Source organism: Prinia subflava, chromosome 7, assembly GCF_021018805.1.
Source record: "Prinia subflava isolate CZ2003 ecotype Zambia chromosome 7, Cam_Psub_1.2, whole genome shotgun sequence".
In the NCBI taxonomy this organism is placed as follows: Eukaryota; Metazoa; Chordata; class Aves; order Passeriformes; family Cisticolidae; genus Prinia; species Prinia subflava.
In genome coordinates, this window is record NC_086253.1 from 23,740,134 (window position 1) to 23,766,197 (window position 26,064).

General features: G+C 38.9%; 1 protein-coding gene across 1 annotated transcript in view; it reads left to right on the top strand.

The window, feature by feature from the left end:
- The window catches only part of SLC30A9 (solute carrier family 30 member 9), a 31,105-nt gene extending 18,228 nt beyond the window's left edge, over positions 1 to 12,877 (top strand). The window contains exons 15-18 of the mRNA XM_063401847.1: positions 753 to 918; positions 5,351 to 5,480; positions 8,189 to 8,302; positions 9,797 to 12,877. Coding sequence (XP_063257917.1) covers positions 753 to 918; positions 5,351 to 5,480; positions 8,189 to 8,302; positions 9,797 to 9,841 — 455 coding nt within the window. The 3' untranslated portion in view covers positions 9,842 to 12,877. The remainder of the gene's footprint in view (positions 1 to 752; positions 919 to 5,350; positions 5,481 to 8,188; positions 8,303 to 9,796) is intronic.
- The last annotated feature ends 13,187 nt before the right edge of the window (positions 12,878 to 26,064 follow it).

Genomic DNA, 26,064 nt, shown 5'->3' on the forward strand with positions numbered 1-26,064 from the left:
AAAGGTAAGGTGATCTGTATGCCAAGTAGTTCAAAGTATGCCTTTGCTGCATAGTTAAGTTTTCTAAAGATGATTACTTATTCGTCCCTTTTTAAGTACTGAGTTTTTTAAGAGAATAAATAATGGAATTTTGTGTCTTGTGGCTTCTAGTGACTTAATTGCAAGGTTCATTTTTTTATACAGAAGTAATTTTCAAATTTCATTTCTAGTTTCCTTCAGCAGCTTAAAAACAGTAGTATTTCTGTAGGTCTGAACATGAATAAATGTTTGAAACTTATTAATAGGTACTGTATTCCAGAAATGGTTAATACTTCCAAATGTTTGAGTTACTGATAAAAGAACACTAGATTTTGTGCTGCTACCTATGTTTCAGTGTATGTAACTTTGTGTATAAATTTATGTTTACTAATACAGGAACACATACAGACAAGAGCTTATTAATTTATTAGTCCTGCAGGAAACAGGAGTGGTCAAGGGACGGGGGGACTTACGGCTTTGTTTTATAATAAATTGTTTTGTTGCAGATTCACCATGTTCCTCAGTAGGAAAAAATTTCCACTGAATTAAGAAAAAAGAAGTCAAATAAATTACCAACTAAAAAAAACCCAGCAAACCACAAACCAAAAAAATCTCACCATAAAGCAAAACCCAGAAAATCCCTCAAAACAGTGTACTCTTTTCAGTGTGAAATTGGAATTCTCTGCTATGTTTTAGAAATACTCTGTGAAACTGATTTGATCTATCTTGTTTAGGAAACCCATATTATGACAGTGTGGGGTCTCTAGGTGTTGGAACTTTGTTAGGAACTGTGTCAGCATTTCTAATCTACACTAACACTGAAGCCCTGCTGGGACGATCCATTGAACCTGAACAACTGCAGCGGCTCACCGAGTTACTAGAGAGTGATCCTGTAGTGAGGTAAGAATCTTTACAGCTCAGTCTCCACTGTAAACAACAAAGAGCAAGAAAATAACATTTAAGGAGAGAAATCTGGCCAAAGATTATTTTTAGTGTGTAGTCTTCTGCATTGGGATTCTAAAATCTTTGTTATTGCTAACTTCTAATTCTGTGCTAAAACTTTCATTAAAAGAATACTTGTACCTTTGGGTGTACAACATATAAACCAGCATTCTAACAGTCACATTAATTACAGGAATTGACAATGACCTAATGAGAAAACCATCACAAACTTAAAACTGTTTTCAAATTCATGAAATACAAGCACTTAAATGATAGTGTTATGTTGCTTGAATAGTTTATTAGCATTTAAATATTTAAATTCTGTTACTGTTAATATTCAGTGTATGGAATTCTGTAGCAGTTGGCAGGACATGCTGCAGTCACATTATGATGCAATGGATTCTTCATGTTACATGCTTATAAAATTAACTCATTGCTAGTTTCTCCTTCTTAGCAAGTCTGCAATTTGTAGCAAACTTACAGCTCATTGTAATTCTAAAATCTTGCTTAAATGCTTTTCAATGAGCTATTTTAGGTTTACCCTATTTACCTTGATTTAGAAGCAAACTTCTTTTTGTTTTCTTTTAAATCCTTATTTAGGAATATATTTCTGTGTAAATCAGCTGAAATATTGTGGTGCTTTCTTTATTTGTAGTAAATTTTGAGCTGTGGAGGGAAAAACCCCAAGCCCATTAGTTAAAACCAATACTTGAAAGAAACTAAGTGCTACATCGTCACAGTTCAAGCAAGAGGTCTGGATGACATGCCCTTCATTCCAGAAACTAAACAAGAATCCTGTTTGGAATAGAAATCTGTTAGAATTTTCACATGTCAGTAAACTCTTTGTGGTGTCCCTGGATTAGTCTGAATGGTAAAGGATGTGTCGGCAGTGCTGTGTTAGAGTAGGTGAGTTCACATGACTTCTATAGTTCTTTTTTCCAAAGTGCACAGGTGGCTTTTGCTTGTCTCAGGGTGAAATAATAAAATTTCTCCTAGGCCAAGTACCATTTTATATTGTATTCCATTTTATGGGTGGCTGAAACTTCTCAACAGAGCAGACTTAGTTCATGTTCTTCTTGCTATGGACATTTTTTTAAAACAAGTACCTTAATTAAAAAAAAAAACCCCATGAATAATAAAAGACATAAAGACTTGTGAGAAACTGCATGTTTTTCTTTTTTTGAGGTTAGAAGCTGAAACATGTTTAAGTGCTTATCATACCCTCTGTATGCACTTTGTCTTCAGTTATCTCTCTTTGATCCATTTCGTTACCAGCTTGGATTTCTTTCAGTGCCCAGTCTGTCTTTGACCAAGTTCTTACAACAAGCCTGCTATCCCTAGCTTGGTTAATGTACATCTTCTAATAAGACACCTGGTCTTAATCTCAGTTCTCCACAAACTTCTAGTACCCTTGCTTGTTACTAGGTATAATTTGGGGAAAAAGCTGAAAACAAACAAACAAAAGGCTGGAATAAAGAAAAAAATATAGCAGTTGAAATGAGGAAGCCTTTTAACATTAAGTGTTTCTTCAAAGGGCTACCTGTGTATTTTCATCACATAAGCTTTGGACTTCTAGGAGTGTCAGCATTTTCTTGAACATTCAAATTCTCACATTCTCTAAAATGGAGCTGTATAGTAGAGTGTTGTACTCTTACATGTCCTTCTGACACCAAATGTAAAAGAAAAAAACTCCTGATTACTGGCCTGCTTCTAAAGCTGTGACTAATATTTGCTTTTTTTATTTCAACCTTTCAGGATTTTAGTTCTCAATGCAATGCTTTTTGTAGTTGCTGCTCCCAGAGTATTACTCCTTTGTTCTTTCAGGCATGGTTTGCAATGTTTATTTTCAGATGTGTTTTGCTAAATCAGAAGGAGATATATTAGGGAATCATTTCATATTCATTAGAAATTTTAGATTTTATATCTAAATTGACAAAGGATCCAGGGGCTCTGATATTTACTCCCTCAACCCGTTAGCACCACCACTTAAGTTACTATTCCAGCAGTGGCTTGCCTGAACATAATCCACTGCTAATTATGAAGTATTTGATTATCAGATAATACCAACTGCTGTCCTACTAAAATAAGTCTCTGTGGTGGGGATATTTTTTTCAACTAAATCTTGTTACTTTAATATTTTTTATAACAGGATTGTTTGACAAGACCTACATTCCCTAAAATCTTAATGACTGGAATTAGTGTTCTTAATATAGAATTCTCCCCACCTTTCTAACTATTTTTCCTTCAATTGTCACACAAAGTTGTCCTCACATAAATGGATAGACTTATTTACTGTTCTTAATTTTTGGCATAGTGTTGTTAATCTGGTTTGTTTTTAATTCTCATCAGTATTGCAAGATGAAAAAATAATTTTCCTTCATAGTTATTCTAAGTTCTTCTAACTCTTGAATATAAGTCTTATCTTTCCTGGGCAGATGATGTGTGCTAAGGTAGACTGTTTTCCTTCACATTTATAGAATATGCATAATTTCATTGAATTTTATCAGGCTACTGCTTAATGAGAAGCTCAAATATCACTTATCTTCTTGCTTAGTTCTGATAGGCACTTGATGTGTCTTCAACATTTTTGAATCATGTGGCTCCAAATTCTCTTTATTGACCACATCTGTTATCTTAAATACCCTCTTTGGGATGAGGTAGTTTGATGTCATCTAGTTTACTCCAGTTAATACTGTTTTGATTTGATAACTTCCCACAGAGTAGTTGTGTGAATTGGAATGGACCTGGGAAGTCTTTATTGCTACCAGTATGCTGATAGTTTTTTAAATCTGCTTAAATATTAACTAAGATGTATTTTTTGGTGTCTCTATATTTAGTTCATGTTCTATTTCTTTTTTTTTTTAATCTGCTTACCTCTCCCTGAGTGTTACAAGAAGTATTCTGTAAAAATTTCCTGTGATTGTTCATCTTAAAGTTTCTGTCTTCTGTTCTTTTTTGGCTGTTCATTCTAGCAGGCTCTTTCCAACATACATGCCTTCTGCTTTCTGCCTGCACTGCCTGTGAAGTTATTTCTGATCTAAAGACATACAGATGCAAAAAAGCATTTCTAGTTGGGAAGAGTAAATTTGCTTGACACAAAGGGCATGCTAAATTTACAGATTCTGTGAAATTGCACAATTTAGCAAAATAAACAGAGGTAAAATTTAGTACTTTCCATCAAGTGAGAGGCATTGCTGAATCTAAATTTTTGCATTAGAATTTACCAAATAGTCAAGAATACATTTTTCTGTTAATAAAACTAAAAGTCTTTGAAATATTTTATACTTGTTTTACTTTGAAAATGTCAGCAGCAAGAATTTAAAAAAGTGAACCTTTTGCGATTCCTGTCCCATATTTTAGCCTCAACTCACTTTTTCTGACCTCGATGGAAAAATGTGGAAACTTACTCTGCAGTGGCAATTTTAAATTTTCTTGGCTTTGAAGATAAACTGAGTTCTTGATAATATATTTAGGAAAAAAATCAAGTATTTTATTTTGTATTTATTTCACTTTTGAAGTTCATCACAGTATGCCTTGGTCCTGAGTTTGCTTCTTATCCCACAAAAATTAAGAGCTTGCTGTTTACTACCTATATTCACATATTAGAATTTGTCCAACAAGCTGGAACAAAACTCTGCTACAGAAACCCAGAGTTTTTCAAAGGCCCAAAATATAAACAATAGAGCTTTCATGTTCTAGTATTCATTAGGAGCCTTTAAATAAATACACATTTTCAGCATTTACAAGCAGGTGTGTCTTGATAAGCTGTGATTAATAGTTCTGAAGGATCAAAAATTAGTTCTAAATGCAATATCCATAACTTTTTCTTATGGCAAATGTGTTTTTGAAAGTTCTCCTAAAGATCATGCCCTTACCAACTTTAGGAAAGGATACTTCTATAGTTGCAATGTGTCCTTTAATAAATTAATGACTAGTTATTGTTCTTTTCCTCAGAATTGAGGGTACTTAAAGGACTGATAAATAGTGTCATGTATATGCACAAAAACTTCTCTGCAGTAGAAAATAAGTTGGACATAAACCTTTAACACAGAATGGGGAAGTTCTCACATTTTTAATTGTGGAATATTTTTTTAATGTACTGTTAGCATAGTTCTAAATCTGGGATGCTTCTAGTTGTCTGTCTTTTATTGCAGTGAATTATAGATGTGTTGGTGTTGCAGAAACCTGTGGAAGTGATATAACCAGTTAAACATAAATCAGTATTTAATGGAAGTGTGGGTGGGCAAAATGAGGATATTTTGGCAAAGACTGACCTTTTAAAATTACAGGATCATTTTGCAGTGACAGTACTGTTAACATGAGAAGTCAAACTAGCTAGTGGTTTGTTCTATGTTGTTTCACATTTTCTTCAAAAATGTATGTATTTCAGAGCAATTCATGATGTTAAAGCCACAGACATGGGAATGAGCAAAGTGAGATTCAAGGCAGAAGTAGACTTTGATGGACGTGTTGTTACTCGGTCTTACCTGGAAAAACAAGACATTGAACAGCTGCTACAAGTATGCGTAAAAAATTGCTTTTGTAACCCCCAATATTTGATACTTTCCAACTTCAAGTACCTCTAAACCCAAGACTTGAGAACAGATGAGATACACTTCACTTCTTCATTTGAAGAGTGGTTGCAGGTTACTTTATGTTAGTGTTTTAAAAGTACTTATAGATAACTGTATTATGTGCTGCTGGAAAAGAGCTACTTTTGGCCTGAGAAGGAGGAAGGCAAGCTTTTTTTTTAACTCATTACCCTTCAGATTGGCTCAGGTGGTCAGGGCCAGGTGCTAATAATGCCAAGGTTCCTATAAGTGTTGCAGTCAATAACCCTTGTGTGTCCCTTCCAACTCAGAGTATTCTATGATTCTGTGATTGTTTTGTTAGAAAACACAGATTTGTAAAAAAAAAAAAAAAAAAGATGAGAACATAGTTCTTCCAATATTTTTATTGAATTACAGTTAAGATTTAATTGCAGTTAAAACTAGAAGCTTGTCTCCTGCAAATAGGGATTTGTTTTGGCAGAGCTGTTTGCCCTGGGTGTTGGTGCATTGTTGGGGTTTATAGGTCCAGCTGTTTGGACCTATAAACATGATAGCATTGATTTAGCATTTTGATAATGTTTAAAAATTAACCATGCTTTAGTAAATGCCAGTCTCTGATTTCAGTATAGTTTAGAGTAGCTCTTCTTAAGCCCTCTTTTCAGTATAGAAATACAGAACAGTTCTCTGCTGTATTCTGTATGGCAGAACTATGAAATATGAAGAAAATAATTATTTATGTGAATTAAAAGGAGAGTTTTAAGTGAGCAAAATGTTTTTACATGACGGTGTTTTTGTTTTCACTGGAACCTTGCTTATGTACATTTGTTTGTGTACAAAATTTCTATGCTTTCAAAATGAAATATGGATGTCACATGACTTACAAGTTATGTTTACTTTTAAATTTCACATTGCAGTTTTTTCAGATCATTAGTCAATATCCCAAGTTAATGTAAAAAAAAAAATTATGTATGTGTATGTATAGTGCAATATCTGATCTATTAATCTACTAGATTTCAATTTAATACATTTTTGAGAGGAAGATTGCTCTCAGCTTTGTGCCACTGAGACTCTGCAAGTTTGCCTGATTTTATATTGACAGTTGTTTGCTGTTGCAGTTTTTAGTACACTACTCTTCTTTTAAAGGCTTTGTTAGCTTTTATTCTTTACCTGCTATTCCCTTTGGGAATTGCATACTACCTTTACTTCTTCCAATACTTCACATATTGTTGGGAAAGATCTTCCTGATTGATTCTAGGTTGGCAGCTGTGTCTTAGACAGGTCATTGTTGTTTCATGTAGTCACCTCATGTCAGCTATAAAACTGTCATTGGAGGATAGCTCCTTTCAGTAGGCTTCAGCCATCTGAAGTCAAAGGCAGACAGTGCTTGCCTTTTGACCTATATTTTTTCAAATAAGCAGCTCATTCAACTAGCACTGCTGTCAATGTTACTCTTTCTACAGTTGTGAAATATCTGTTGAAATGCTGTCATTTAGATTACCTTGGTTTTTTTCTTGTTAGACTTGCTGTGATTGTAGTCATGGGTTATTGTGGTTGAGATATGTTTTAAGCTTGCTCAGTTACATTATTCCTCTTCAGTTTTAGAGTACTGAGAAGGGGAAAGAAGTTGCTGTCATGTACTTGTTTGTACGAGTAGAATTAGCTGTTTCATAGTTTGTTTCTGTTTACAATAACCTATTTATCCTAAACATCCTGCAGCTGAGATAAACTACAGGACAAATGGCTTCCAGACAGCTTGGTGTGAGAGCTCTAAGAAAAGCTCATGGCTTTAAACTGAAAGGTGATAGACATAAAGTAGATATAAGAAAAAATTTTTTTCTGTGATGGCCAGGGTGGTGAGACAGTGGAACAAGTTGCTTGGAGAAGTTGTGGATGCCCCATCCCTTGAGGTGTTTAAGGACAGCCTGTCTGGGGCTCTTAGTGACCTGGTGTGGCAGAAAGTGTCCCTGCCCATGGCAGTGGGGGAACAACTAGATGATTTTTAAAGACCTTTCTGACCCAAACCATTGTATAATTCTGTGGCAATACTGTAGTACCTGCTTTGTGCTGCTGATGTCTGTGGTTTTTTGGAGGGCAGAGTTTAACATCCTTAATCTCATTCCTTCAGTTTCATGTGCTGTGGGTCTCTTAGTCTGGGTTCCTTTCAGCTGTCTTCAAGTTTCTGATATTATAGAAGAGTCATATTTACAGCAGCATTTGTCATAATCCTTGTGGATTTTCAGATGAGTTGGTTACTTGATGCCCAGAGTAGGCAGTGTAATGAAATAGCAAGAATGTAGAAAGTGGAGAAAGAATACAGGGGGTACCCTGCTCTACCTTGCTGTGAGGAATACCTCAGAAACTTCTAGAAAATGAATGAATGAAATTCTCTAAACTTATCTGGAAAGTTAAGGAGGAAGTCAATTAAAAGATAGAAGGAGGTTTTGTATCAAATGCAGGTGATAATGACAGAGCCAGCTGTTTTCTTTGAACAAATGCTACTCTTCTGTGTCTTTGAGACACAAGAACAGATGACGTTTTGAGAGTAAATAGCAAAAGCTGAAGTGTTTTCTTTAGGTTTTTTTTTTCCTTCCCTCTTGAAATATGTCAAGACCTTCTGGAGTGTTATTCCTTTATTTTCTTTTCCTCATCTCAATCTCTTAAATTTAATTTCTTCCTAGGAAATTCAGCAAGTGAAAACCCTTGAAGAATTGGAAGCCTTTATGCTTAAGCATGGTGAGAATATCATTGACATGCTGGGTGCTGAAGTAGACAGACTTGAGAAGGACCTGAAGGTAAATTTAACTGCTTACTAATGAGTGCTTATTCTGTGATATATTTTAAACCATATCACTACATCTAATTTCTGGGATTTCTTTTGTAAATATGAGAGAGGGAAAGAAATTGATATTACAAATGCAGATTTTCTTGCTATGGTACTACAGTATTATTATCTTAGTCCTGGTCATCAGCAAATCCTTACTTAACCACTGATCTATTTGCTGCATCTTTTGTTCCATGTTATACCAACATAGAATAAATTTTCATTCAGTAGACCTGAAGGTGTCTTTTTTACTGTATTCTCAGAATGTCAGACTGTTTATAGGGTGTTGAATTCTATTTTGGCTGTAAAAAAGTAAATTTTCTTTTTTTTTTTTTAACTGGTTCTTAGAATTGTATCAAATATTTCTGGATGATGGGACTGCTACTCAACATCTTTCACTCTTGTTGAAGCCATACAGTGTTTATTTTACTTTACAAACGCCTCTCAGCTGTCTTACTTTTTTTTTTTTCATTCTGCAATTTAAATATCCTCTGGCTGATGCAAGAAAGGGTAGTTCCCATTTTTAATTTTGTAAGTATATTGGGGCTGTCAGTCTTACCTTCCTGGCATGAATTCAGAAGTCCAAGTATACTGATTGCCAGATAAATGCAGTCCTGCCATGATTGTCTCTTCTGGCCATGAGACACTACTCAAGAGCATGTTTGTCCTTGCTTGTTATGTTTCATAAAGATTCTAGTTTAAGTTTCTATCCTTAGGGTTGTCCTGCTTAAGCATCAAAATATTATTTTTGATTTGAATTGCACCATCTGAATCAGTTCTTCATGCATGGTTTTTGAGGAGCAGGATCATGCCTAAATTATTTATAAACATGGATGCTGCTTTTTGGTATAGGCATTTATATATAGCAATTGTGTTGGTACTGATTATGGTTTACTAAATGTACTAGGCAGGTTCACATGCTGGATGTCTTTGGAATCATGGCTTTCTCATGGATTGTACAACTCATGTAATGGTGATAACATATTTCTGTAATATCAGAAAATGCATATTTCTTAACAGAAACAGTGTTCTGAATCTTTATTAATAGCTTCAGTGGCATAGAACAAATTATTTTAGCAATCATACCCATTATTCAGGAAAGTATCTGTCAAAACTAAGAAAGTGAGATGTGTATATATGTGTATCAGAACAGTTTTATATAAGACTCTGCCTTGTTAAAATTGAGAGCTCCTCCATACTTCATAAAGATAAGAACTAATTTATCTATGATGTTGAAAAGTATTTTTCAAATAAAAAGATGATTTAGCCTTCCATAAATGCCTTATAATATGGGCAATGTTTATTGGAATTCTTCCTCATTCTAAAATATTCCTGTGTTAGACCAAAAGGGGATTTGTTACCCAGTTGACAACCTCATACCAAAACCACAATGCTTGTAAACGCATTACATGTGCAGAAATATATTTGAATATCTTCAATACATTGTTTTTAAATTTTATTTCAGCAACGAAATCCTGACGTTCGTCATGTGGATTTGGAGATACTGTAGACTTGAACAGGAGAAATCTTCAGGTTGCCACCCTTGTGGAAAGAAGTCACATAAAGGGCTGAAAAGCTTCTGAGATTGCAGTGACCTCAGCACCACACCTCGCTTCCCTTGCCGTAGGCTTCCTGGACTCTTAGCACTGCTTCTGTTTCTGGAAGAGCGCTGGACTTGCAGACAAAAATTTCCATGGCAAAATCAGTTTCAAAAAGCTACTTGAGTTAAATTCCACAGGAGAGTCTGTCCAAGTGTATTTACTGTGATCCAGAACTTCAAACTTGAGGTTTAGTTAGGCAAATACAGCTGCCTGAAACTATACAACACACATAGTTTTTCCATTTGTGTCCCTTTGCAGTCTGTTTGCACTTCTTTAGTTTCTTTCAAGATATCATTAAAGGTTCTTGGGAGATATTAAGACTAGCTAGGAAGAGTTTGTTCCAGTGGAACCTGCCAACCTTAAATTGTAATATTTCAACTGTGTGATTGTTTCACAGTTTTGCTTTTCTATAAGATTGTTTCAAACGGGCACTCGCCTTATCTCAAGTACCATGACCTGGAAACCTGCTTTTTGCCACCATTATGATTACAACTGCACTTCAGGAAAACAAGGCTTTTCACCTTAGAGGAGCCAGCTGTATGGGTTTAGCCAGAGTACGTTAAATTACTGTGAAAAATTACCGCGTACAAATTTCAGTGCACTTCCGCTCTTTAAATTTTGTTTGTTTTTTTTTCCCTACTTTGATACTTATTTTCTTATTTGTTATCATCTTCAGATGTAATCTGGGAGATATTTATGGTAGTGCTTATTAAAAGTTACCTGGCATTTTTGGCTTTTTATATTTTAATAGACTCTATTGCCAGATATGGTCTTTGCTAGAAGATGCGAGAGATGTAGCTGGAATATATAATAGTAAAAAATTATCTATTTATAATTAAACAAATGAATACATTGTATTTTTAATTTATTTGCCCTTAGGTATTACCTGAATTCAAGACCACTTACTCTGAATTTTTTGATAACTTGACCTTGCTTGTTTGGGAAAGTAGAGCAATTCTATCAGTGATCCTCAACAATCCAGAGATAAGTGATTAGTTTATAACTTTGAAATGTGAAATTCTAGAACTGTGTACAGTTGTCTCAAGGCTTTCTGCTGTAGGTACTCAAGTTGTACCAGATTCTTTGAGACCCAGCCTTTATTAATAAGGCCATGAGTACTGAACATGCAAGCTGAAATGTAAATGAAATAACCATATTTAAATAGCACTGAGGAAAATTCTTTATGCACTTTAGTGTAAAATAATATTTGCTTTTGGGTGACAGGTAGTAATAAGACCATCCTAGTAACTCAGTTGCTGAGTAATGGCTGAATTGCTGAAAGAAGAAATGTTAATATGAAACACAAGTCTTCAAAAATCAATGTGAGATTAGATTATAAGCATTGCAGCAAATAAGTGTGGAGATCAATATGTCCAGATCTGACTAAAAGCATTTTAGAATATTTTTTTCATACTAGGTGTCACTTACCAGTGAACAGTGAGAATTTAAAATAACATGCCTTTTTGACAACTGCAAAGCACTTTGCATGCTGGTCATTTTCAGCAGGAAAACATTCCAGAGTGAAGTTATAGATGGGGCTTCATGTACAGTAATTGTGGGTGAAAGGATCTCCTTGGTACCCTTTCCCATAATCCCTATTCACTGGTGGCTTCTTTATAGCATATTACCTTATTATAGCTAATTCAAAGGAAGGCTTACTTTATCTGGTTTTGCTCCTATTGTAAAACTAATTAGTATATTTAAGCCTGATGATTTAAAATGCTGTTTAAAGGTAATTTGGAAGTCTCCCATATCAAATAAATAAGGCATATTTTAGCACATTATAAATAATTTACCTTTCTCCTCGCCCTTCTATGTAAAATTCATCTCATCTCAGTATTCACTCTCCTGGTATTAGTCTTATTCATGAAGAGCACTGGAATCTGGTAACACATAACATGTTTTCTTCTCCCTAGAATATTTATATGGATTCTGAATATGAATAAACACATTAATAAACCAGTTATTTCAGAAATCAAAAACCTGAAGAGGAGTAAAACTGGGAAAATGTTCTTCCTGCAGAGGTTAGAGAAGACAGCCAATGTTATCCAAGTGGTTTGCATGCTGGAGTTACTGGTGAATGAATAGTGTCAGTGTGCACTTTGCAGGGCAGAACTTTCCCTGCAAGGTCAGTAAATGTTATTTTAATAGCAAAGTGTTCCTGTATAATTTTCAAGAGGAGGTATGAGCTTATATTCTTACAGGACATCTGCTCCAAAAGCCTATAAAAATGGTTTTTTTATTCACTGGAGACATAATTAAGCTAAATTCTGATCTTAGTTTCCTTGAGTCAGAAAAATACCCATCCACACCTTTTGTTTATATTCTAAGATAGAGTTGAGTTCCTTGTCTCCCAGGTACTTTACTGATTATACCATCACAATATGTTAAATTCAAGATGCCAGGACTTGAGTGTGTTTGGGTACATTACTGTTGACCAGTCTGAGGACCCAGTTCTGTTTTTTAAAGGGACCTGGATGGTGATGTACTACAGAAAGGCAGGCAGACTGGTTTTGGCAGTACCTTGTAAGTTTACATGTCATACAGTTGGAGGAAGTACTGATTAATTGAGCCTGCCAGGTTGGAAAGGAGTAGTAATTCCAAGCTGTTACATTTTAATTTATATGTTACAATTTGCAAATTATTTTTAACAGATATGACATTTCTACTGCTTTTTTTCTTTAGCTGTCTTTACAGTCAAAACCTTGAGGTAATGTGGGTCCACTACATAGTTTACTTTTGTTTTAATGTTTTTGGGGAAAATAATTAGTTAATGCATTTACATTTACATGATAAGAGTCTTCAGATTAAAGAACTGTACATATGTGGAGGAGTGAATTTTTCTTTATCTCACATGCAATTACAGAGTCTTCTTTTTTACTGATTTTAAGGAAAAGAAGTGAGGATTTACCTAACAATAAAGTTATATTCTAGGATTTTTTCAATTAAGGTGTGGTGTTTTAAAATAATTTATTTCTGTAGACTGGCCTTGCAGGTTCTATTTTTTTCAAACTGTGTTCAAAGTATGGCTGCCCTCTCTGCTTTGTGGAAGATTTCTTACATGCTGTGCAGTGACTCATAATTCTGTAAACTTGCAGTGTTTGAAAAACTTGTCTTAGCGTTCCAGTATACTGAATGACCTTAATGTGTTTTAAGTCCAAGTTGGCTGGATATTAATAATACCTTTTTCTGTAGAATATTTATCTGTTAAAGATAAAATTTTGAAGTGATTATCTTTCCCCCAGCAATGAACTTCAAGTCTAAATTGTCTCCATTATACACTGGAATTCAGCATTTGATGTGCTTTCCCCCTCCACTTTTAAAGCATTTGTTAAGGATACAATGGTAATAGTAAATACCCCAGTGGATTACAGGGGCTGTTTGGTGGTTTGTGTTCTGGTCCAGAAGTAGTGGGGGGAACACATTTTTTAAGGACACATTTGCATCCTTTTTTCCTTGTGACTCATTGTTGGGGGTTAGATTTAGTTTTTTTTCTTCTCACAGAATTTTTTCCCATAAGTTTCCAAGAAGCCTTAATGACTACTTAGTCAGAACAAAAAGAGTGCTTAAGAGATATGGCAGCACGAAGCTACACCTATTGTTTTTGAGTCCCTAGGAGTGTCCTTCAGAGGGGAGAGATGATGAGCCTTGGGGAAAGCAAAAAAGACAGATCTGGGAGAGGGGGAGGCACTCTTGCTCTCAGCGCCGAGGAAGACGGTCAGGCTGCACTCTGCCTCTGCCTCGTCCTGAGAAATCTATCATCATCTGTTCGTGTACCCGAGACTCCTGAACTCGTTTTCTCCAGCCTCTCCCCCCCACCGCCGCTGCTTCTTCAAACCTTTGAGACCCTCCTGCTACTCTGTAGCCCTGCACTGCCCAGCCCTGCCGGGACACCCCTGCTGCTCCAGCTGCCAGCGCAGAACTCCTCATCTGATCCACCAGCCCAGGGCTTTTCCTTCCTTCCAGTTCGGCCTCTCGGAGTCCTGCAGGGGCATCCAGATCAAACTGCTCTGGGCTTTTGTAAAAGAAAGCCCTCAAAGTTCTTGGTTCTGTTTATTATTGATGCTGTAGTTGTTGTTTGTTTGTCGTTTTGTCATATATATATTAGTAAAGAACTGTTATTCCTACCCCCATAACTCTGCCTGAAAGCTCCTTTAATTTTCCTTTTAATTAAAATAATTTGGAGGGAAGAGATTTGAATTCTCCATCTCTAGAGAGGTCCTGCCCCTTCCTAGCAGATATCTGTCTTTAAACCAAGACAGATTATTGGCGCCCAACGTGGGGCTTGAGGGCATTGAGAGGAAAAGGAATAACAGTTCTTAAGTGACCTTGTGCACTGGGTATAGAAACCTCCCTAAATAGCATCATGTGGTCTAGCTTACCTTGGTTTGGGTGGCATGTGGTTGTGGCTGTGTTTCTCCCATTTGCAGGCCCTTATTTAAACATGGGCCCTATAACTAAGGCTACTGTGGCTGTTATCCAGTTTGCACTATGGGTTAATAAGGTGAGGAATTCATGGATTTTTAACTTCCTCTGGAAGGCAGGCACATGGATACATGGCTATCACACTCTAAGTGTTTGTTTGTGGAGTTACTTTAACAATAGTACCTATTGTGAGGAAATGACACCAGGGGAAATTTTTTCCCAACCCTTTACTCAGCTCTTTGGGTCTATTCCACCAGTTTTTGAAGGGTTTAAATCTTCTCTGAATGCTAATGATATCATACAATGGCTAGTATTGCTCACAGGCCTATTCTATTTAATATTCCGAGATAAGGGGAGATTGGCCTGGATAACCACCCTGATACCTACCCCAGAGAATAAAGATACTGCCCTAGAGACTGAGGGTGCTGCCATGGAGCCTGACACTGCCCCACAGACTAAAGATGCTGCCCCACCACCTGACCCTGACATAAAGCCCACCTCAGGAATGAACCACCCAGATTGGGTGGGAGTTCTAGTGAAGGAGATGGGCAAGATGCTGAAGGAGCACACTTCCCTAGTGGTGGCCTCATTAGCCCCAGCTGCTGGCAAACCCTCCCCCTGCCCTGAAGAGGAAGAGTCTGAAGGTGCAGCAGTGGAACCCACTGACGTTACAACTGTCCAGGTTCCAGCTGAACCACAGGGGCAGTCACAGCCAGCAGCAGTTGCCCCTGTGGAAAGGAAGAAATATAAGGTGAAATCAGAGCACCCAAGTGATAAAGATAAAAAAGGAAGGCCCTCACAACCCACAGGAGAGCCAGAAGTTGAGATCATCACCGAGTCCCTGTCATATGAAAATCTCCGTACTCTGCAAAAAGATGTTGCACGACGGGGACGTGAGCCTTATACAGCCTGGTTACTTAGGGTCTGAGACCTTATGGGTAGAGGTGTGCAACTGGATGGTGGTGAGGCAAAGAATATGGGACCCTTGACCCAAGACTCAGGTGTGAATCAGGTATTTGTAAAAGAGCAAGGACCCCTTCACCTCTGGGACCGGCTTTTAATGAGTGTAAGGGAGAGGTTTGTCCACAGAGACAGAATGCAGGAGCACCACCTTAGCATGCGCTGGAAGACTGTTGAGGAAGGGATCCAACAGCTGAGAGAAGTGGCAATACTGGAGGTGGTTTTTGGGAGGGATGGACAGCATAACAATGACCCCGACAACGTCAGGTGCACAGGGCAAATGTTGTAGAATCTAGCAACTAAAGGGCCATCTGAATATAAAACATTCATGTCAATGATTAATGCTGATACCAGCCGAGTGACTGCAGGTTCTGTAGCCAGCAAGCTTAGAAATTTTGACAGTATGATCAGTGGCCCAATACAGACTCAGGTCTCTGCCGTGGTTAAAGAACTCCAAGAGGAGATAAGGGAGGTGAGGGAGGAGATGAGGAGGAACAGTTCCCATGTGGCACCGGTGCGAGCCACAAGCCCCAGAGTCAGAACCCAACGTCCTTCAGCTAGAGAGAGAGAGTACATCCCAAGAGCTGACCTGTGGTCCTTCCTGCGTGACCATGGGGAAGACATGGGAAGGTGAGATGGGAAACCCACTTCTGCCCTAGCAGCACGGGTGCGTGAGCTCAAAGAGGGAAACACTAACCGGGGGGGTTCCACTAGAATGAAAGTAGCCTCAGCCTCCCATGACCAGGCTGTCAGGTATTACAAAAATGAAGATGCTCTGTCAGACCCCCTTAAAGGAACCTCTACTATGTATACACAAGAAGAGAGTAGTAACCGGTGCTAGAAGAGCCCTGCCTCTAGCCAAGAAGAGGCACGAGAAAACCGAGTCTTTTGGACTGTGTGGGTTCTATGGCCTGGCACATCAGAGCCACAGAAATATAAATCTTTGGTTGACACCGGTTCTCAGTGTACCCTAATGCCGTCAAAACATGAGGGAACAGAACCTATTTCCATTGCCGGGGTGACAGGGGGATCACAAGAATTGACTCAGTTAAAAGCCGAAGTGAGCCTGACCAGGAAAGAGTGGCAGAAACATCCGGTTGTGACTGGCCCAAAGGCTCCGTGTATTCTGGGCATAGACTATCTCAGGAATGGCTATTACAAAGACCCTAAGGGGTTCAGATGGGCTTTTAGAATAGCTGCTGTAGAGGCAGAGGGCATTAAGAAATTAAACACCTTGCCTGGATTATCAGAGAACCCATCTGCAGTAAGACTCCTGAAAGTAGAAGAGCAACGAGTACCTGTTGCCACCTCGACAGTGCATCGCCGGCAGTATCAGACGAATCGAGATGCTGTGATCCCCATTCACAAGATGATCCGAGAGCTGGAGAGCCAAGGGGTGGTCAGTAAAACCCACTCACCCTTCAACAGCCCCATTTGGCCTGTGCGCAAGTCTGACGGAGAATGGAGACTGACTGTGGACTATCGTGGCTTGAATGAAGTGACTCCACCGCTGAGCGCCGCTGTGCCGGACATGCTGGAACTCCAGTACGAGCTGGAGTCCAAAGCAGCGAAGTGGTACGCCACAATCGACATTGCTAATGCGTTTTTCTCCATTCCTCTGGCTGCAGAATGTAGGCCTCAGTTTGCTTTCACCTGGAGGGGCGTGCAGTACACCTGGAACCGACTGCCCCAGGGGTGGAAGCACAGTCCCACCATCTGCCATGGACTGATCCAGGCTGCACTAGAAAAGGGTGAAGCTCCAGAACACCTACAGTACATTGATGACATCATTGTGTAGGAGAACACAGCAAGGGAAGTGTTTGAGAAAGGAGAGAAGATCATCCAGATTCTCCTAGAAGCTGGTTTTGCCATCAAAAAGAGCAAAGTCAAGGGACCTGCCAAGGAGATCCAGTTCCTGGGAGTAAAGTGGGAAGATGGGCGGCGTCAGATTCCCATTGAGGTCATCAACAAGATCACTGCGATGTCTCCACCGACCAGCAAGAAGGAAACGCAAGCTTTCCTAGGCGCCATAGGCTTTTGGAGAATGCACATTCCTGAGTACAGCCAGATTGTGAGCCCTCTCTACCAGGTAACCCGCAAGAAGAACGATTTCCACTGGGGCCCTGAACAGCAACAAGCCTTTGCCCAGATCAAGCAAGAGATCGCTCATGCAGTGGCCCTTAGCCCAGTCAAGACAAGACCAGAAGTGAAGAACGTGCTCTACTCTGCAGCCGGGAACCATAGCCTGTCCTAGAGCCTTTGGCAGAAGGTGCCTGGTGAGACTCGGGGTCGACCACTGAGATTCTAGAGTCAGAGCTACAGAGGGTCTGAAGCCAACTACACCCCAACAGAGAAAGAAATCTTGGCTGCCTATGAAGGAGTCCAGGCTGCCTCAGAAGTGATTGGCACAGAAGCCCAACTCCTCCTGGCACCCCGACTACCTGTGCTGGGGTAGATGTTCAAAGGAAAGGTTCCCTCTACCCACCATGCCACCGATGCCACATGGAGCAAATGGACTGCCCTCATCACTCAGCGCGCCCGTATCGGAAACCCAAATCGCCCTGAGATTTTAGAGATAATCACAAACTGGCCAGAAAGTGAAAACTTTGATCTCACAGATGGAGAAGAACAAGAGCAAGTGACACGTGCCGAAGAAGCTCCACCGTATAATCAGCTGCCAGCAGAAGAAACGTGCTACGCTCTTTTCACTAATGGTTCCTGTCGCATCGTAGAGATGAACCGCAAGTAGAAAGCAGCTGTATGGAGCCCCACACGACAAGTTGCACAAGCCACTGAAGGAGAAAGTAGATCAAGTCAACTTGCAGAACTCAAGGCTGTTCAGTTGGCCCTGGACATTGCTAAAAGAGAGAAGTGGCCAAAGCTCTACCTCTACACTGATTCATAGATAGTAGCCAATGCTCTGTAGGGTTGGCTAGAAAGGTAAAAAAAACCAACTGGCAGCGTGGGAAAAAACCAATCTGGGCTGCTGATGAGTAGAAAGACATTGCTGCTCGGGTAGTCAAGCTACCTGTAAAAGTCCGCCATGTAGATGCCCACGTCCCCAAGAGTCAGGCTAATGAAGAGCACCGAAACAACGAGCAAGTAGATCAAGCCGCCAAGATAGAAGTGTCAAAGATAGACCTAGATTGGGAACACAAGGGAGAGTTGTTCCTAGCTCGATAGGCCCACGACGCCTCAAGTCATCAAGGCAGAGATGCCACCTATAAGTGGGCACGAGACCGAAGGGTAGATCTAACCATAGACAGCATTTCTCAGGTTATCCATGACTGTGAGACATGTGCTGCAATCAAGCAGGCTAAGCGAGTGAAGCCCCTATGGTATGGCGGGCAGTGGTCCAAATACAAGTATGGAGAAGCCTGGCAGATTGACTACATCACCCTTCCCCAAACCCGCCAAGGCAAGCGCTACGTGCTGACCATAGTAGAAGCCACCACTGGATAGCTGGAAACCTACCCTGTGCCTCACGCTACTGCCAGGAACACCATCTTAGGCCTAAAAAAGCAAGTCCTGTAGAGACATAGCACCCCTGAGAGAATCGAGTCAGACAATGGGACCCATTTCAAAAACAGCCTTATAGCAGCCTGGGCTAGAGAACATGGCGTTGAGTGAGTGTACCATATTCCTTATCACGCACCAGCAGCCGGAAAAGTTGAACGGTGCAATGGCCTGCTTAAAACCACCTTGAAGGCATTGGGTGGGGAGACTTTCAAAAACTGGGAGATTAATTTAGCAAAGGCCACATGGTTAGTGAACACTCGAGGTTCCACCAACCGAGCAGGCCCTGCCCAATCTGAGCCCCTGAGAACAACAGATAGAGATAAGGTTCCAGTAGTACACATGAGAAGTATGCTAAGAAAAACTGTTTAGATTAATTCTGCCTCCAGCAAAGACAATCCCGTCCGTGGGGTTGTCTTCGCTCAGAGACTAGGATGCACCTGGTGGGTGATGCAAAGGGATGGAGAGACCCGATGCATACCTCAAAGAGACCTTGTTTTAAGATGAACTACCCACATCATGTGTCTGTACCCATATCTGTATGTATAGATGTATATAATTTAGGTCATGCATGTGTATATATATATATATATTTTAAAGGTTTAAATTCAATGTAATAGGTTGGTATGGAAAAAAATTCGGGGTGGATGATGTTGGGGGTTAGATTTAGTTTTTTTTCTTCTCACAGAATTTTTTCCCATAAGTTTCCAAGAAGCCTTAATGACTACTTAGTCAGAACAAAAAGAGTGCTTAAGAGATATGGCAGCACGAAGCTACACCTATTGTTTTTGAGTCCCTGGGAGTGTCCTTCAGAGGGGAGAGATGATGAGCCTTGGGGAAAGCAAAAAAGACAGATCTGGGAGAGGGGGAGGCACTCTTGCTCTCAGCGCCGAGGAAGACGGTCAGGCTGCACTCTGCCTCTGCCTCGTCCTGAGAAATCTATCGTCATCTGTTCGTGTACCCGAGACTCCTGAACTCGTTTTCTCCAGCCTCTCCCCCCCACCGCCGCTGCTTCTTCAAACCTTTGAGACCCTCCTGCTACTCTGTAGCCCTGCACTGCCCAGCCCTGCCGGGACACCCCTGCTGCTCCAGCTGCCAGCGCAGAACTCCTCATCTGATCCACCAGCCCAGGGCTTTTCCTTCCTTCCAGTTCGGCCTCTCGGAGTCCTGCAGGGGCATCCAGATCAAACTGCTCTGGGCTTTTGTAAAAGAAAGCCCTCAAAGTTCTTGGTTCTGTTTATTATTGATGCTGTAGTTGTTGTTTGTTTGTCGTTTTGTCATATATATATTAGTAAAGAACTGTTATTCCTACCCCCATAACTCTGCCTGAAAGCTCCTTTAATTTTCCTTTTAATTAAAATAATTTGGAGGGAAGAGATTTGAATTCTCCATCTCTAGAGAGGTCCTGCCCCTTCCTAGCAGATATCTGTCTTTAAACCAAGACACTCATCCTTGAACTGAAGGCTTTTTGAGCTATTTTCTTTCCTTCCTTGAATTCCCACACAGATTTTATTACGTTTTTTAAAGTGACTCTCACTTTTAGAGGAAGAAGCCATTATGAACATCTTATGTTTTTAAAAGCAGGGCTAAATTCTTCTCTTGATCTGTGAATTTTGCACTGTACTTCTCGTTCATTAATAATTGTGAATAGTGATTACTGTTTTGAAAGCTACAAACCATGTCAGCCAAAACCAAGTTTTCTGGTTCTGTCACGTGCAGCTTTTTCAGTTGTACTCAGTTTTTGAGAGATTTCTTCTGCCCTCTCTTTGATAAAAGAGAGTACAGGAATGTTTTTAGGTATGTTTCGTCTAGGTTATACATTGATTGCAGTCTTGTGTCCTCTATTTATAATTTTACCTGATTTTTTTTCTGTAACAAAAAATAGACATTATAGAAGTACCTCTAATAGTGATGAGTACATCAAATACAGTCTTCATGCAAACAGTTTTTATGCCCTAGTCTATTCAAAATGTGGCAATTTTTGAAAATTGTCGATAAACGAATCCTTTTTCTAAACTTGACTTAGATGTTTTCCTTATAGAGGAAACCAGAGCATTATATTGTTTAAGATTTGAAAACAAAGTGTTTCCTTTTATGGTCCTGTGTTCTTGAGGCATTTTGGCATGGTGGCACAACTGACGAATATTGACTCCTGTACAGAACCTGCCCTTCTGTGCATACCTCAAGGCTTACAGAAGTGGATATAAAATGACAGTGTGCTTTTCTCCTTCTAGCTTAAGTATTGTGCTGCTTCTCTTCTTATTGTTGGTTCTGTATAGAGAGTACCACTAACACCTCTCTTGCAGTTTACCTGCATAATGTAAATCAGAAGTTGAGATGTACCAAAAAGATTTTTTTTATAAGGGGTTTGCGTAGCTTAAGTAATTTTTCCTTTCTTGTTAGTGAGACACAAGTCATTAAGATCAAAAGTAGACTATATTACATAGAAAAAAGAAATAGGATTCCAGGCTCTAAAGCACAATATTTCAATTTTTGAAATGCATGTCCTTTGAGGAAGATAAAATGGAAGCTCTAAGTGGATGTAGGGTCTATAGAAACTACAGTCAGTGAGGCTTTGCTGAAGCCAAAGAAACGAAAAGTATATGATACAAAGAAAAGAATACAAGGACGGAAAAGACTCGAGAAGTTGAGCACTTGGAAATAAGAAAGGATGAAAATCATCTAAAAAACTTGTTCAGAAATAAGAAATAATGATTGGAGAAGTAAAGAACAGTCAGAAATTATATTTTATTCGAATGGTAACTAGGTAGGATGAGGTTTTCTTTCTTTTACCAATATTCTGATAGTTGGGTAATTCCCCCAGCAAACACTCATAATTTTTTTCCTGTAATGAAAATCAGAGCCTCTGTCTAACAATGTCCTGATATGGTTGTTCAGCTTTGCAGGTGCAAACCTATTTGTCCACTGAAAGCTACTAAGGGTGATGTAATCTCAGTTTTTGTTGGTGAGGTATGTGTTTGGTAAGCGGGGGGTGAGTAATGTTATTTGTGTAAGTGAGAGCTGGAGTGAATTAAAGAGAAAATTAATTGATTCTTTTAGACAGAAGATGACTGAAGCACCATACTGAATGTGATATGGAAAAATAAGTGCTCTGTTCTAAGGTCTACAGAATTCTTGCAGTGGACTGTAGTCATTGATGAATACATTCATTTGTATTTTTCAATTTGCCTAGGTGTCTGTGGATAAGCAAGATTTCTACTTAAATCACATTCTGAAAAGGAGATAAAACATTCAAAATGTAATGTGAAAAGGATGTATGTTTTTTAAATACCACAGGCACTATAGCACATTAAAATAGATAGGCAGAAAATACTCTGTATTACGTAGGGTGCTTGTGGACATTTTTTCAAATGTAAATCAAAGCCACCAATTAAAAGGTCATGGTTACTTTTTATAAGTGTTACTCTAACAGCAAGCCCAGTCAAATTTTTGTATAGCCAGCATTCATAGTTCTGTTCTGGGGAGGAGGTGCCTGTTCAAATAGTGGAATACAGGTCCATAATCTAGCATAAGTTTGGTTTTTGTAATCTAAATTTAGACTGTGTTTAAAACTTTAGAGGTTGTAATCAGCTGCTTCAAATCTGAAGTCAGAAGAAAATAAAAAGCAATGATGTATAAATGATATAATATAAAAGGGATTTTGTAAGTTTCTCTTCAAAATAAGTCTGCTGAAGAACTGTGTGAGAAGTGTTCAAAAAAAGCCTAAAGCGTTTGGAAAGCATTTTGCCTATTGCCAAGATGGTATTAAATTTGAACAGTGAACATTTGGTTGAACAATAGTGAGGATTTTTCACTCCTCACTCAAAGGTAGAACTTTCAAAGAGCAGTCTCAAAATCTTTTTCCATGCAGCCTTTTAATTGATTCACCAGCCCCCTCCCCACCTCGTGCCGTGCATTTTGGTGTATTGGCTTTTCCATTCTGTCTTGGTTACTCCGTATTAATATGGGGAAGTCATTTTGATTTGTGAGGTGTAGACATTGGAATACTTACCTGCATATGTTCTTTGTTTTGTAATTATACTTGAATTCAGTACATTCTGTATCATGTCTGGAAGTTGTAATTACTCAGTAAAATATTACATAGCCAGTAAGGGTTGTGTTCTGTTAGTTTAAGCAATTTTTATATGTATTGGAAAAGTAAGCAACAACACTGGCTTTAGGCAGCTGATGATTCGCTATGTTTCTGAATTCAAATTGCATATAACTATTTTATGGATGCAAAGCAAAGCTTCTATCCATCTATTTGTACTAGTTATTCAATCTTGTGATGCTGGCACACACTGTTCAACAGCATGAGCTTGGTGAGGGAGCAACCTGCCCAGGCTGGCCAAGCTCTGCATTTGTCCTCTGAATCTCACTGGCAGCTCTGCCTTTCTTCCCAAAGAGGGCGGTTCCTTCCTGTGATAAATGCCAATAACTCGCTTCTTGAAATTTATGAAAATTTAATAAAGAATAAAAATTGGTTATAAAAAATATAATACAATAATAAAAGTTTAAAAAGTTTTCAGAGACAGGACAAATAATGAGGCAATAAGAGCAAAGAAAGGTAGCCCGGGACTACGTCCCCCCTCCCTCCCAGACAAAGGCTGTGAAGGAGAAGGGCCCCGTTAGAGAGAAGCCTCTCTATTTTTGAGGACCAACTTTAATGAATATGCATACTTTATCTAAGAAAAGCCCGTTTGCCACGAGCCTTTTGCAAAACCCCTAGCGTCCTGGAGTCTGGCTTAACCAGGTAGCTTTGTGGATTCAAGGAGATATGCATGGTCTGGATTGGCCAGGGTGGTTTCAAGGAGATATGCATCTTTCCCTCTGAAACATCCAAGAGGGGGTTTTAGTCTGGCTTGTTGTAATTGTTCTCTCTGTGTAGAAACCTCTGGGTTATCTTCTCTTTGCTCTTGAGCTAAGGACAATACCTTACACACAATTCTTACTTAGATTCAATGTTAAAAACTACATTTACTATATTATTTAAAATGTTAATATTGCATAACTTTTCTACCTAGCATATTACATATAGTAAATATCTGCGTAGAGCCACACACACAATATGCCTTTTTCACACTTCCCCAGTGCTGACAAAGCTCTTTCTGCCTGGCTCAGAGGCCCTGCTGGCACTGTCTCCAGTTTGGACTACCTGTCCTCATCCAAATGTAAGCATGACATGAAGAAAAATAGTGCTACAGCGGGGTCGCATGTCTGTGTATAGTCAAGAGCATGAAGAATTCCATGAAGAGGTTGGATTTATGTGTTAGGCTTGCATAGTAACCATAGTTTCACAATCCCAGCAAAGCTGTCCAAGCCTCTTAAGAAAAAGCTTGAAATTAGTCAGCTTAGAACGGATTTAATGTACTGGCTGGTACACTTAAGTGCCACTTTTTATCACTAATACCAATAAAACTGCTTATTTATCTAGTTATGGGGAGAACTGCTTCTAACTGGGCAAAAATTTTTTATATGGTTGGAAAGAAGAGTCAAAAATGTCAGAAATCTGGCTGATGAAGTGGAGAAACTTTGAAAAACTGGAATTTTTGTCTGTATGCTATCAGATACCAGAAATAAAGTGGTCAAGCAACATATTGCAGGAAGGATTTTGGCTATGCACTGTATGTCCTTATTGACATTAAGTTAAGAGGCTTAAGAGACTCCCTTTCTCAAGAGAAGTTTGTTGCCTTCCTATAGTTTTGTTGTCTTTTGTTTTTGTCTTTTTTTTTTTCTCTAATGAACCAGATGGCATAAGATCCACCTGAGCAGGGAAGTGACAGCCTTGAGGGCCTCATCTCTTGTCTATTTGACAAAGTTCAAATACTGGGCTGTCTTTGGGCTGTTGGAATAACCAAGCAAGTGGTCTAAGCCTCTTCAAAAGAGGGAGAGTGCTCTGTCTTTTCATGTAATGTAACCTGGAGTCATCAAATCCATTTTTTTTTGCTGTCTGTGGCATTTATTCAAAGGCCATTCCAAAATAATTGTGTTAAATGGGGAGTAATGGGTTCAAGTAGGACCTTACAGTTAGCTGGTTGAAGGTGATCTTAAAAGTCCTGTTCAAAAATGAGTTTCGTCTGTCTTTGCAAATATTTTATGAGGGACTTATTAAAAGATCATGAAAAGTAAACCTTCCTTTGGCATTTGAATTAATTTTTTTTGAAAAACCATAGGAAAAGGGACATAATTTCTGCTTTCACAGAAGTTGTGCCAGCTCAGCTCCCAGTAAATTACGTATATTGATTTACCCAAGCTCTTTGTGATTTTAATTTTTTTCTTAAATTTAGACTTCAGTTCTGATGCTGAATTGGGGCTTAGTAAAGATATTTTCTAAATTCCCTTTCTGACATTTGAGGTGACTTAAATGTTATTCATTGCTGTAGTGTAAACTGATATTCAGTGTTTTAGAGAAGCCTTTTTTTTACCCCAAATCCTGATTGAACAGCAGTTTACCTACTTTCAATTCACATTAAATCAGGCTACTCTGGATACACAAAACATTAAATTTAGGGTTTAAATGTGGGGGTTTTATTTTTCTCTGAGGCAGTCAAAGAAAATCCATCTTGAAATTGATGCACATAAAAATGCATTCATATATGAATCTTTGTCTCTGCATGTTGTAATTGTATGTAGGTGTCTTGGCTGCAGATTTGTACCTAACTGATGTTTCTCATGAAAGACAACTTTCTCAGCATCTCAACAAAAATAAAAATTAAATACTGTGGAAGAAGATTTTAATAAATTTGGACAACTTGGAAACCTTGATGCAAGAAAGACTTTCCAGTAAGACTGTGGCTTGAACCTATTCTGCTCCTTGCCTTTTATGCTTTGCACTGATTTCATTGGTTCTGACTTTCACTGTAGAACCTCAGTTTCCACGTGGTTCAAAACAAGGGGTTTAGGTGGAGAAGACTAATTCCAAAATCTATGTTCCAGGTGCTCCATCTGCTGAGTAGGTAAGTGGACACTTCTGGATCATTGAGGGAGATGTGCAGTGGTACTCTGGCTAGCATTTGGTGTGTTTATGAATGTGCCAGTGTCAACCTTTTTCATGGAAATGTCTCAGCCTTGGAACAGTCTTCCTGATGCTGTGGATGGGAGAGATACCCCAGGTGTTTCCTTGACATTCCATTTGTCAAGAGACTGTGTTGGAATTTGCTGCTTTGCTTCTTTGGATCATCAGTTCTTTCCATCAGTTCAATCAGTAGTTCAGGTTTTGGCTCTTTGAGGT